This window comes from Cyprinodon tularosa, unplaced genomic scaffold, assembly GCF_016077235.1.
Source record: "Cyprinodon tularosa strain WSP-4 unplaced genomic scaffold, ASM1607723v1 ctg490, whole genome shotgun sequence".
Classification (NCBI taxonomy): Eukaryota; Metazoa; Chordata; class Actinopteri; order Cyprinodontiformes; family Cyprinodontidae; genus Cyprinodon; species Cyprinodon tularosa.
The window spans coordinates 14,042-27,657 of NW_024039219.1; the positions used below are offsets into that span (position 1 = coordinate 14,042).

General features: G+C 32.5%; 1 protein-coding gene across 1 annotated transcript; it reads right to left on the reverse strand.

Annotated features, from left to right (window-relative positions):
- wls (Wnt ligand secretion mediator) lies at nucleotides 1–11,100 on the reverse strand. The gene is made up of 2 exons (XM_038302480.1): nucleotides 10,810–11,100; nucleotides 1–326 (listed from the first exon to the last, which is right to left on the reverse strand). The coding sequence occupies exons 1-2, from the start codon at nucleotides 10,913–10,915 to the stop codon at nucleotides 16–18; spliced, it is 417 nt and encodes a 138-aa protein (XP_038158408.1). The 5' UTR covers nucleotides 10,916–11,100; the 3' UTR covers nucleotides 1–15.
- Nucleotides 11,101–13,616: the final 2,516 nt, after the last annotated feature.

A 13,616-nucleotide genomic window follows, 5' to 3' on the forward strand; every position in this document is an offset into this window, starting at 1 on the left:
TAATATTATCGTTTATCATGTTTCTGAAAGTCTGAAGCTGCTTTGCTTCTTACCAATCTGGTTGTGCATCTTAAATAAGATGTCAAACTGTAGGATGACCAACATGAACTGGAACCAGGGGCTCATCTCTTTGCCCTGCATGGGAATGTGCACGGCGAACACGATGTTGTTCGCTTCGATCCTTTTGGCCACGGCCTCTTCAAACGTGGAGATCTTTTGACAGTGGTTGGGACCCCAAGGCATGAACCACTTGGATTCTTGTTTGTTCTTGGTTGTATCCACGCACTTCGTTGCCAGGTAGTTGATGGCGGTGGTGGGGCTGGGAGCTGAGAGACAGATATGATGGGGTGAAATGTTAGGGAGGGAAAAATGAGAATAACTGAATCAGTTCCATTCTAGACTTCTGGTTATTCCTGAAGACGTTTCAACCTCTTCTAGAGCACCGAGCATTCAGAACCAGAGACGGCATCAGGAACACATTGAAATGTCTTCAGCTTCTTCTACTGACTTGGATGCCTGACGTTTTGACATCAGGCCTTTTTAATGCGCTTCCATCGTACCACAGTCCGCTCTCTGGAGTGGACTAATGAGGATTCAGGACCCTGAAACCAAACCCTGGAAAAGTTTCCAATACTACTGACTTTATCATTTCGTAGGGCTGTTTTAGCATGGTTTAAAGTCCCTACGTACTGTAATAGTTTTTGCACCTTTAGCTTACTTGGACTTTTTTTTTCCTGCAGTCCTTTCATTCCAGTAGAGGATCCACATTAAAACAAGATAAAAATTGGAGAAGAGGTCCCAGAATCTGTGCTAAAGCTCTTATAGAATCATGCAACACACACCCAGTCAAGGTACAAGAGCTGTGACGGGGGGGGGAGGCAGTTTCCAAGGGCCCCGACTTCCTGAGGACCCCTTAAAACTTCGTTTACATTCCAAATTAATACGACTATTCCTTATTTGTGAAAATTAATCATGTTTTTGATGAAAATCTTTTCACTGAAATGCCATCAGAACGCTGATAATATTAAGTGTGTCTCAGCCCCCCCTCAGTGTCCACCATATTGGATCAGTCCATTTGCTGCACATGTTCAGAAAGGTCCAAACAGACAGCAGCAAACCATTTGAAAACAAACCATGCAAAGAGCAGTGTTGCCAACTTAGCGCTTTAGTCGCTATACAGGTGCTGGTCATAAAATTAGAATATCATGAAAAAGTAGATTGATTTCAGTAATTCCATTTAAAAAGTGAAACTTGTATATTATATTCATACATTACATACAAACTCATATATTTCAGATGTTTATTTTGTTTAATTTTGATGATTACAAATGACAACAAATGAAAATCTCAAATTCATCATATCAGAAAATTAGAATATTACTGAAGACCAATAAAAACAAAGGATTTATAGAAATGTTGGCCAACTGAAAAGTATGAACATGAAAAGTATGAGCATGTACAGCACTCAGTATTTAGTTGGGCCTCCTTTGGCCTGTATTACTGCAGCAATGCGGCGTGGCATGGAGTCGATCAGTCTGTGGCACTGCTCAGGTGTTATGATAGCCCAGGTTGCTCTAATAGTGGCTTTTAGCTCTTCTGAATTGTTGGGTCTGGTGTATTGCATCTTCTTCTTCACAATACCCCATAGATTTTCTATGGGGTTAAGGTCAGGAGAGTTTGCTGGCCAATTAAGAACAGGGATACCATGGTCCTTCAACCAGGTACTGGTAGCTTTGGCACTGTGTGCAGGTGCCAAGTCCTGTTGGAAAATGAAATCTGCATCTCCAAAAAGTTGGTCAGCTGCAGGAAGCATGAAGTGCTCTAAAACTTCCTGGTATGTGGCTGCGTTGACCCTGGACCTCAGAAAACACAATGGACCAACACCAGCAGATGACATGGCACCCCAAACCATCACTGACTGTGGAAACTTTACACTGGACTTCAAGCAACGTGGATGAAGTGCCTCTCTTCTTTTCCTCCAGACTCTGGGACCTTGATTTCCAAAGGAAATGCAAAATTTACTTTCATCAGAGAACATGACTTTGGACCACTCACCAGCAGTCCAGTCCTGTTTCTCTTTAGCCCAGGCAAGACGCTTCTGACGCTGTCTGTGGTTCAAGAGTGGCTTGACACAAGGAATGCGACAGCAGAAACCCATGTCTTTCATACGTCTGTGTGTGGTGGTTCTTGAAGCACTCACTCCAGCTGCAGTCCACTCTTTGTGAATCTCCCCCACATTTTTGAATGGGTTTTGTTTCACAATCCTCTCCAGGGTGCGGTTATCTCTCTTGCTTGTACACTTTTTTCGACCACATCTTTTCCTTCCCTTCGCCTCTCTATTAATGTGCTTGGACACTGAGCTCTGTGAACAGCCAGCCTCTTTAGCGATGACCTTTTGTGTCTTGCCCTCCTTGTGCAAGGTGTCGATGGTCGTCTTTTGGACAACTGTCAAGTCAGCAGTCTTCCCCATGATTGTGTAGACCATTTAAAGGCTTTTGCAGGTGGTTTGAGTTAATTAGCTGATTAGAGTGTGGCACCAGGGGCCATCAATTTTGAACCTTTTCACAATATTCTAATTTTCTGATATGATGAATTTGAGATTTTCATTTGTTGTCATTTGTAATCATCAAAATTAAACAAAATAAACATCTGAAATATATGAGTTTGTATGTAATGTATGAATATAATATACAAGTTTCACTTTTTAAATGGAATTACTGAAATCAATCTACTTTTTCATGATATTCTAATTTTATGACCAGCACCTGTATTTAGCCACTTTTCAGACCCCTCTAGCACTTTGATTTCTAAAAAGCTCCTAGCGCCAAATCTAGAGACTTTTTTCTGCTATTGGAGACAACATCTAAAAGCAGCGAACTCTGCTCTCCAGAGCGAGTAGATTGGTAACCCCGCCTCCTGCTCTCCTCTATCTTGTCTGCTGTCATGATTCATGCAGCTATTATTTCATCCAAATGAAAAATGGAGAACAGATAAGCAGATCATGGCTTGTCTACAGTGAAAAGAAGGACTGGGTTATTTACTTTGGCCTTTTTGGAAACACAGGAAGGAGCAATCAGCTAAGTGAGCTTAGTGCTTGGAAAAAATCTTTCATTCCTTTAGAGACAGCATGAAAAGTCAGCTGAGTACAAAACATAGAGAGGAAAACAAGAAGAAAAGGGACAAGAAGAGAGGGACACAACCTAGAACAGATAATGGATGTCTATTCTATTAACATTTATCTAGCTAGATAATGGGTCTGATTTATGTGTTGTCAGGGGTCGTACAGCATAAGGCAAGTTAAATTCAAGACTTTTTAATGCCACTTGAAATTAAAATTTAAGACCAAATTAACAAAAAAAAAAAGAAAAACCTGCTTGCTCCAACTTAACCCAAAGGTTTATTTTAACATAAACCACTGCACTAATGTTTCAAATGTTGAAAAGCTTCCCATACAGGAAGAAAGCTAAAAACACACAAATGACAGATATATTTGAACAATTATTTAACTGAATTCACAAACTTTGTTTTAGCAGGGAACAAAACAAATGAGTTTTAAAGCCCCAACATAACCAGTGCTAAGTCTTTTTAGCAGCTATTTTTCTTTGTATGGTTTTCTTAGTAGGTTTGATTTGGTGATAAGTGGAGGCGTTGCAGAGACAAGGGTGGAACTAAACTGAGAAATACCGGCTGTTTCTCTGTAACTCCATTTTGACGCTTTGTGTTTCGTGCTTCGCATGTACGACTCCACTGCCTTAATTCCCATCGTTCTGAGCTTGAATGACTTCTTGCACTAAATCCACTGAGCTTCATGTATGTTCCCTGGTTTTAGCCATGGAGGAAACTCTTGGCTGGAGACTATTTTGGTTACATTTACACTTGCTCAGATTTTCCAGACAAAAAGTTAATGGTGCATCTCCCAAATGTCCAGACCGCAACAACGCTTTACTGGTTCCGCTATCGGGACGGAACCAATAATGGCGAGCCACTATTAAAAAAAATTAAAAATTAGCAATTTTAATGTTTTATTTAGATTACAAAAATAAATCGTAATGAAAATAATCCTATTTAATGATGTTTTAATAATTAAGACCTACGAAAGACTGATTTAAGACATTTTAATACCAATTAAGGCCTTAGTTTTATTTTGAAGAATTCAATGCCTTTTAAGACTTTTTAAGGACCCGCGGGAACCCTGGTTGTCTTGTTAATTCAGAGGGCCCCCTGCCTGTCTTTGCCTAGGTCCCCAAAATTCCTAAATCCACCCTGGGTTGTGGTCAAGGTAAGCTCTTCCTGGAGGACTAAGGCTTAGGTCCCGTCCACACGAAGTCAAAACGAACACGAAACGCTAATATTTTCCAGAACGTTTGTCGTAAAGATGGAGACGTAAAATAAATGTGATCGTCCACACGAATGCATGAAAACGCTGCAAAATGTATGCCAGGCCTGTAAGTGGCGCTGTGGTGCCAAAGCAAAAATAGGCGACGAAATGTTGGGCATGTGCACTAATATTTATACATGGTTGCCCTGCGGGTCCATTTTCGTGGTTCAGTCAAATTCAGGTGCTGAACTATGTGGTCGATATTGCTCTGTTCTTCCTGGAGATATTCCAGAAGAAGATTCTGTTGTAAGCCCGACAGCAGGGTGAGTAGCATGAGCAGCAACCATTCAACACAGTACGGCGCCATTGTTGTTGTGATACTGTGTCGCGCATGCGTGTTTAGAGGCGACGCTATGACGCATGCGTGTAAGAAAAAAAAAAAAGCGTTTACAGCTTAAAGATGGAAAAGCGAAAACGGCGTTTCAAAATCTTCCCACTCTGAAGGCTGAATAAAAAAAAGATCGTTTACAGACCCCCGAAACGCCGGCTTCGTGTGGATGAGAGGCTGGTTTGGTGAAGAATTTGTGCGTTTAGGCCAGGGTTTGGCTTCGTGTGGACGGGGCCTAATTTATACTTCCAAACCAGGTTGTCTGCATAGAGTGTCGCAATGAACAAAAAGATGTCCCTGCCCCCTCCTCAGACACTCTGCTGCACGTCTCCCAAGTTGCAGGTGACTGCAGACAGGAGGCCGGCTTGTTTTGTTGTCTGACCGCCATTGCAGGAAACAACTTGTTAAGTTGGACCAGCTAGAAGAGCGAGGTGCGTGAGAACGCTGGGAACCTTTTTCCACCTGGATCCCTGCTCTTTTTGGCCCTCATGTCCCACTGCTGGCCCAATTTTCTCACCGCCTTGGCTATATCCTGACCTACAGCGAATTGAGCATAAATCAAAAATGTCTGCAACTCTCCGTCAAGCTCACTGCGACACACTGCTGTTGGAGTATAACCAGCCCTTTAGAATGCAATGGGTGGGGTGTTGGTAAAGGAACAACATTAAAATAGTTAGAAACTCCAATAAGTTGAAAGAAATCTGAACACTCAAGTATCTGAATCTTTTGAGATCTATGCGAGTGGAAGGTCTGAACAAGGAACAAGAGTTAAAAAACAAAAACATTCATTGTGACGCCTTCTTCTGTAAAGGTGAACAGAACCTGAATAAACTTCATAACTTGTTGAAACGAGAGTCGCGAGTTATTAGTTTACATCTCTGGACACTAATACATTAAATCCAATTTCTTTGTGTTTATTTATAAGCTAAGGTTTAAAAATAGTCCAAATCTATGAATACATGGCAATAAAGGAACATCAAACAGTCCCAGTTGTCTGAAAGCCACGGGGAGTTCAATTACCGAGTGGAGCCTATAAATCAGCCCTCTCCCCACTGCAGCGGGTCAGTGATAATGGCCGTCCCCTCAGCCCGCTTCACCCCACGCCGTGCTGTCGGGTTTTGTCAGGAAACAAGGGGAGAGAACAAAAAAGAAAAGAAAAAAAAACCCTTTATTCTCAATTACCCCCAAAGCCCCCAGCTACAGAGCAAACACAAAGGAATCTAGCTTCATTTAAAAAAACCTTTTCCGCCTTGGGGGAAAAGGAAAAACCCCAAAAGGGTAATTTTCCCGCAGAGCAGGGGCCCCTGAGAGCAGAGTAGGACTCACAAAGATCTCACATTAAAGGGAAAAAAAAAATTTAGCAAAACGTGGCCTCAGTTTGAAATGTTTACGTTTCTGGGTAAAAAGATAAAAAAAGCTGCATTTAAAACCACCTGACAGCGACTCCAATTCACACCTGAAGGCAGAATTCAAGCTTGACAGACGGCTGTGCGGTTTATGTGAAACATTTAGGCTTCCACTTCTAAAAGAAAGGAATTTGGGGGAAAAAGAAGACACTCATGGAGGGGGGGGGGGTGTAAAGGGAAGGGTTTGAAGGGTGCTGCCCCGAGGGCCCCACTCACTGAGAAAGCAGGGGCACTTTTTGGAAGGGGGTTGAGTTTCGAGAAAAGAATTTTAAATTTGTATTAAAAACAGAGAAACTGTGATTAAAAGGGGGGGGTGGAAAGGAAAAACCGTGTTTAAAATAGGTTTAAAAAGTGATGAATTTAGCTTAAAAGACGTTCTACTTCAACTTAAATTTTCTGAAGTTCTCTTTGATGGGATATTAAAACCAGAAATAAATTTTTAAAGATCCCCGAGGGGGAAATTTTTTTCCTTTTTAAAAGTTCAGGACCCAAACTTTTTTACACATTTCTTTTACCCCTTTTTTTTTGATATTTTTAAATTTCAATAACCCTTTTTTTATATTATTTTCATTTCCCCTTTTTATTAAAAAACCCCATATATAATTTTCATCACACATATTATATAATTTCATACACACAAAATATATTTAAAAAACATTAAAATATTTTACATAAACATATATATATATATATATTTCCTAAATATATTTTATATATTTTTATACATTTAAAAATATATATATTTATTACATACAATATATTTTTTATACATACACATATATATTTTATATATACTTTCACATTTTAAAATTTTTATAATAAAATAATAAAATATATATATATACCCTACACTTTTATATTTATATATATATTATAACATAATTTTTATATATACATACCTATATTAAAATTTTACATACACAAAAATATATATACATCACATTATTTATATAAAATATCTAAATTTAAAATTTTATTTTATATATATTTCTACAACAAAAAATTTTTTTTATAAAATTAATAACTTATATATAAAATATATTTATATACTTAAAAAATTCTAAAAATATTATTTTATATACTACACATATATATATTTATTTACATACACATTTTTATTTTATATATATACTTTTAAAAATATATATATTTTTATTACATAAACTTTTTATATAAAAAATTTTAAAATACAAAAATATTTATATTTTTATATACATAAAAATTTATTATTTAATTTAAAAATTTTTATACATAAATAATTTTATATAATCCATACAATTTTATATATTTTAACATAACATATATAAAATAATATACAAAACAAATATATATATACAAAACACATATATATATACTACACATATATATATAATTTTACATAAAAAAAAATATTAATTATATATTTTTTACATTTCACATATATTAAAATTAAAAACACATATATATTTTCATTTCACATTTTTTATATTATACAAACATTTTTAAAATATTTTATACATACACATATATATATTTTATATACATTTAAAAAAATATATATATATATATACATACAAAAAATTATAAATTTTTTTATTTTTTATTTCATACACATAATATATATATACATACAAAATATATATATAAACATACACATATATATATAAAATTTCAACACAAATTTTATAAATAACATTTAAAAATAATTTTTATATACATTTCACTTTTTAAAAAATATATATACTTACACATATATATTTTATACATTTCACATATTTTTATAAATATATTTTATTTCCCCTACACATAATATATATTTATTTTTTAAAAATTTTTTTAAAATAAAATACACATATATATTTTTTTAAACATTTAAAATATATATATATACATAACATATATATATTTTTCATACACATTATTTAAATAAAATTTCATTTCCCCATTTATTTTATACATAAACATATATATATACATAAAAATATAAATTACATACAATAAAAATAATATTTAAGGTTTCCCCAATTTTATATATAATACACATTTTATATAAAACAAAAACTTTTATTTATATATATACATTCACATTTTATATATATATATAATTTAAAAATTTATATTTTATATACAAAAACATTTATTTATATACCCTACCCCATATATATATATTTTAAAATATATACCTAACATATTTTTAAAAATTTATTATCCCCTAAAACCCTTAAAATATATATATATATATATTTTACCTAACCATATTTTTTATAATACACCTATATTATATAAAATTCACATATATATATATATAAACCACACATATATATATATATAACATAATTTTCACATTTTATATTTTACATAATTTAAAATATAATTTTATATATAATACCATATATATATATATATAAAACATAACATATATTATATATATATTCCATAAAATTTTTTTTATATACATACAAAAAATATATAAAATACATTTAAAAATTATTATAAAATATTATACATAAAATATATATAATTTTATAAAATACATAACATATATTATTAATATACATACCTTTTTATATATATTTTACATACACATATATATATATTTTTATACATACCAAAATATATAAATATATACCTACCCCAAAATATATATATATTTCTTTCACATTATTATTATACATACACATATTATATATATTTAAAACACAAAATATATATATATACTACAATTAAAAATATTAATATAAAAAAAACATATATATATTATATACACATATTATATATATACATATATATAAAATATATACATACACATATAAATTTATATATACATACCCCATTTTATATATTTTATATACATACAAAATATATATTACATACCATTATATATATATCATACACATAATTATTTTATATACTACAAAAAATATATATATTAAAATAAATATATCATATAAATTTCAAAAATTATTTTCATAAAAATTATATATACAATACAAAATATATATATAATACACATATATAAAATATATATACTACCCTAATATATAAAATTTTTTAAAATTTCCATATATTATATATATATATTTCATCAACCCTTAAAATATATATACATACCCAATATTAAAATATTACATTTCACAATAATATAAAATAATACCATTTTTATATATTATAATTTCCCAAAAAAATATATTTTATATAATACATACACATATATATATATATAATAACATATATTTAAACATAAAATACAATATATATATATATACATTTCACATATTTATATATACATACATAAAAATATATAAATTTTATACAAAAACATATAATATATATCATAACCCATATATTATATATAAAAAACATTTTATATATATTTTTCAAAACAATTTTGATATATATACATAAATACACATATATATTTAAAATTTTATTTAAAATTCATACACATATATTTATACATACCCCCAAAATTTATATATATAATACACACATATATATATATATACATTACAAAATTTTAAAAATATATAATTACACACATAATAAATATATAAACTTTCACAATATATAAAATATATTTCATACCCCCCCCCATATATAATATTATTTAAAACAATATATAAAATATTATACATTAAAACAAATATAATACTATATAGGGGTTTTGGGGATGTGTATGTTTTGGGATATTAATTATATATATATATGTGTATGTATATAATATATATATTTATATATATAATATATATTATATTTATATATTATTGTTTATATATTATATTATATATATTAATATATATTTATTTTAATTATATGTGTGTTTTGTTAAAATATATATATATATATATATTTTTTATATATATATATTATGTGTATGTATAATATTTTTATATATATTTATATATTTTATATTTTATATATAGTGTTTGTATATATATATATATATATATATATTTATATATATATGTGTATGTGTATATATATATATATGTGTGTATGTGTATATATATATATATATGTGTGTATTGTGTATATTATATATATATGTGTGTATGTGTTTTATATATATATATGTGTAAAATATATAATATATATGTGTATATATATTATATGTTATATATATATATATATGTATATTTATTTATATATGTGTATATATATGTGTATATATATTTTTATATATATATATTATATATATTATAAAATATATAAAATATATATAATATATATTATGTAATATATATATACATATATATATATATATGTGTGTATGTGTGTGGTTTATATATAATATATAATATATATATATATATATATATATATATATATACACACACATACACACACATATGTATATATATATATATATATATATATATATATACACACACATATATGTATGAAAAGGGTCCTTTACAGAAACACAAATCTGGTCACCATAGTTGAAGGAGACCGAAGCAAAGATACATAAAGCGTGTAAAATGTGTGTTGTTGTTTTTTTGGTCAAGTTAAATTAGTAGAAAAGCTGTTGGGGGGGCAAGGCACCAAGGCTGGTCTAACCCAGGGGCCCATTTCCCCCCCCTCAACAAGTTACAGCAAGTCGGCCCTCATTTGTCGTTTTAGCGAAAACGTTCCTTAAAAAACATCAACTTTCAAACTGCGCATTTAGTCCAGTTTCAACAGGCGAGCAACAGATAAAGGAAGGAGGAAAAACTCACCAATTAATCCTCCGACCATGAAGGAGAGCGCCTGGAACAAAAGCAGAGTAACTCCCACTATCACCAACTTTTTGGTGCTCATGTTCTCGATTATAGCCCCCGCCATTGTTAAACAAGCGTTTCGTTAAAAAGAAAAAAAAAAGGAATAAAAAAAAAAACAAACAGACTGAGTGAGAAACAGATTCACGGAGGGGAAAAAAAGGAGGAGAAAACGCTGCATCCACAGCGAGCAGGAAAGACGGGCTGATCTAGGCTGATGTGGGCCCCTCCACCGCTCTCTGCTCCTGCCTTCACACTCAGGAGGAGGGAAAAAAAGCAGGAATCACATGACTGAATAGCGCCGTGCTTTATAACCAAACAGCCAACACACACACACTAGACCAGGGGAGGATCAGTGGAGCGCCTCCGCATTGCAATAGAGGCTGGAAATGCAGGTTAGGTGCTGCCAGATGCCTGGAATAGCGCCCCCGCTGTTCGAGGCTATTTAAAGGAGGCTCTGAGGGGCCCCATCCCACGATGGGGACATTTTAAATATGTGAAAATAACTTTAGACTTTACAGAAGGGGATTAGGGCCACTAAAAAAAAAAAAAAAACAGTGAACTGATTTTTACATTTCATTTCAGCTAAATATGAGAAAAAAGTCAGAATTCTGACTTTAATCTCAGAATTCTGACAGCTAACAAACATGTTAGCATCAATCCGTAGCCATGTCTGTTTTAGAGACTACCGTAAATCATCTAATATTTACGGAGCCCCCTAGGGGACATGGGGAATTTTTTTTCGTTTGCGTTACCTCTCAAAACCTTTTGCGAAAGTTTTGCGTTCCCACGCAAAACCTTTTGCGTGAGAACGCAAAACCTTACTTCGGTAAAGTTAAAAAGATATTCACAGATTCTAACTTCTGGGATCAATAACTCTCGTTGTTGAAAACACAAATGACGCATCTTTCATGTCCTGATAGCACAGACTACGTATTTCAAGAATCAAAAAGCGTTATTTTCGAGAAAAAAGAGCCGTTCTCCGAGCTGGAAGTATTACATTAATCTCTATGCACAGGCAGCGGCCAGGCGAGTGGTTAGGGACCGTATGCAAATGGTAAAACAACAGCAAAACGTTGCAAATAAAAATCAATAACTCCACTTTGGAGTTTGGAAAAATACACCTTTACTTTTTTTAATTTTATTTTTGTTATTATTAACCATTAATATTTTGCGTGGAAACGCAAAACTTTCGCAAAAGGTTTTGCGAGGTAACGCAAAATTTTGCGAGGTAACGCAATACTTTTGCGAGGGAACGCAAAAAAAAAAAAAAGATTCCTCATGTCCCCTAGGGGGCTCCGTAAATATTGGCCTTTATTCCATTAGCAGCCGGGTCTCTAATAATGGCCGGTCTCACTGTCAGCAGAGATAAATAATGGCCGGACTTGTATACAGGCAGGGGCTATAATTAGAACCAACGATGTTTCTGGGCGGCTTGTTTTGTTTTTATGACCGAAATTGCGGAAACAACTTGTGACCAGCTAGAAGAGAGAGGTGCGCAAGAACTCTGGGACCCTTTTTCCACCTGGCAGTATCTAGACCCACAGCGTATAGCGCAGACTACGCTTCAACGTTAAGCATAAATCAAAAATGTCTGCATCAAGCTCACTGCGACACACGGCTGGGAGGATAACCAGCCACACAAACGTTCCGATCTGAAAGACACATGTGATTACCAGTATGTGTGGTTGTAACCATGCAGCGTTGAAATGACGGAATTTCGTTGGCCTTCGTTGGTCTGAATTTCCCAATATTAGAGGATTTCCGGTAAACTAGATCTCTTGTTTTACCGTAAATGTTCTAATATTGGCTGTCATGGTCTTGGTTCTGTTGTACTTTACTTTGCTCCTTGTTTTCTAGTTTTATTGGTTTAATTACAGTTTTGTTGTAATTTCTAGATTTATGTTCTCATGTTTTTCTGTTGTCCTCTGTTGTAGAGTCCTGCACGGGTCGAGTTTTACCAACCCGCACCTGCCCGAACCCGTTAGGATGACTACCGAACCCGACCCGTCACCCGATTTTAATTGTTTTTTTAATAATTTGGTAAGATTAATTCAATTAAATTCACCATTGATGAATATAGGTTTACAAATTAATTGTAATAACAAATTCACAAATTAAATAAAAATGTGTAAATTTGAAGTAAAGGCATTGTCATTTTACAATTTGAAGTACATTTTACATAAAATCTAAGGTAGTATTTACAAGTCACTTTTTTTCTAACGAGCAAACAGCAAAATTCATAATATCTCTTTCTAGCAAGATGTGATCATGTCTTGTTAAGTTGTTCTTGAATGAAATAATTTTAAACATGTCAGTTAAAATTGTATATATATATATATATTTTGACTCTCACAGCTTTGTTAAGGATCATGATGTAAAAACACTAATTTTTCATCAGATGAACTTATTTTTGCATGAAGGAATCTGTCGTCCTTCTTCTGGGACAGACGTTGCAGGAACCGATTTTTTAGTCGTAGATAAATAGTTGGGTTAAGGTTATTTTTGTTACTTCTTTACTCTGTCACTTGTATCTGGTGTGCTTCATTTTTCAAAGGCAGGTTGAAAGAATCATGAAGGAGAAGCCGCTTTTAAATTTTGTTTTGTTTTGATTGTGTAATCATTTTCACATCTTAATTCACGCGGCCCAAGTCCTTGTTGTCATGATTTTATCCAAAGATCTGACCCACATGCAGAAAACCAAACAGAGAAACCAGGGGAAGGTTTAACAGGTTTATTGTGAGTTGGTAGACAGGAGTCCAGTGCTG

Excerpts from the sequence above, each read along its gene's own strand:
- wls (XM_038302480.1), bottom strand. The coding sequence starts at position 10,915 with ATGGCGGGGGCTATAATCGAGAACATGAGCACCAAAAAGTTGGTGATA. Across the intron at positions 327-10,809 it reads CATGGTCGGAGGATTAATTG|CTCCCAGCCCCACCACCGCC; the intron begins GTGAGTTTTTCC and ends TCTGTCTCTCAG.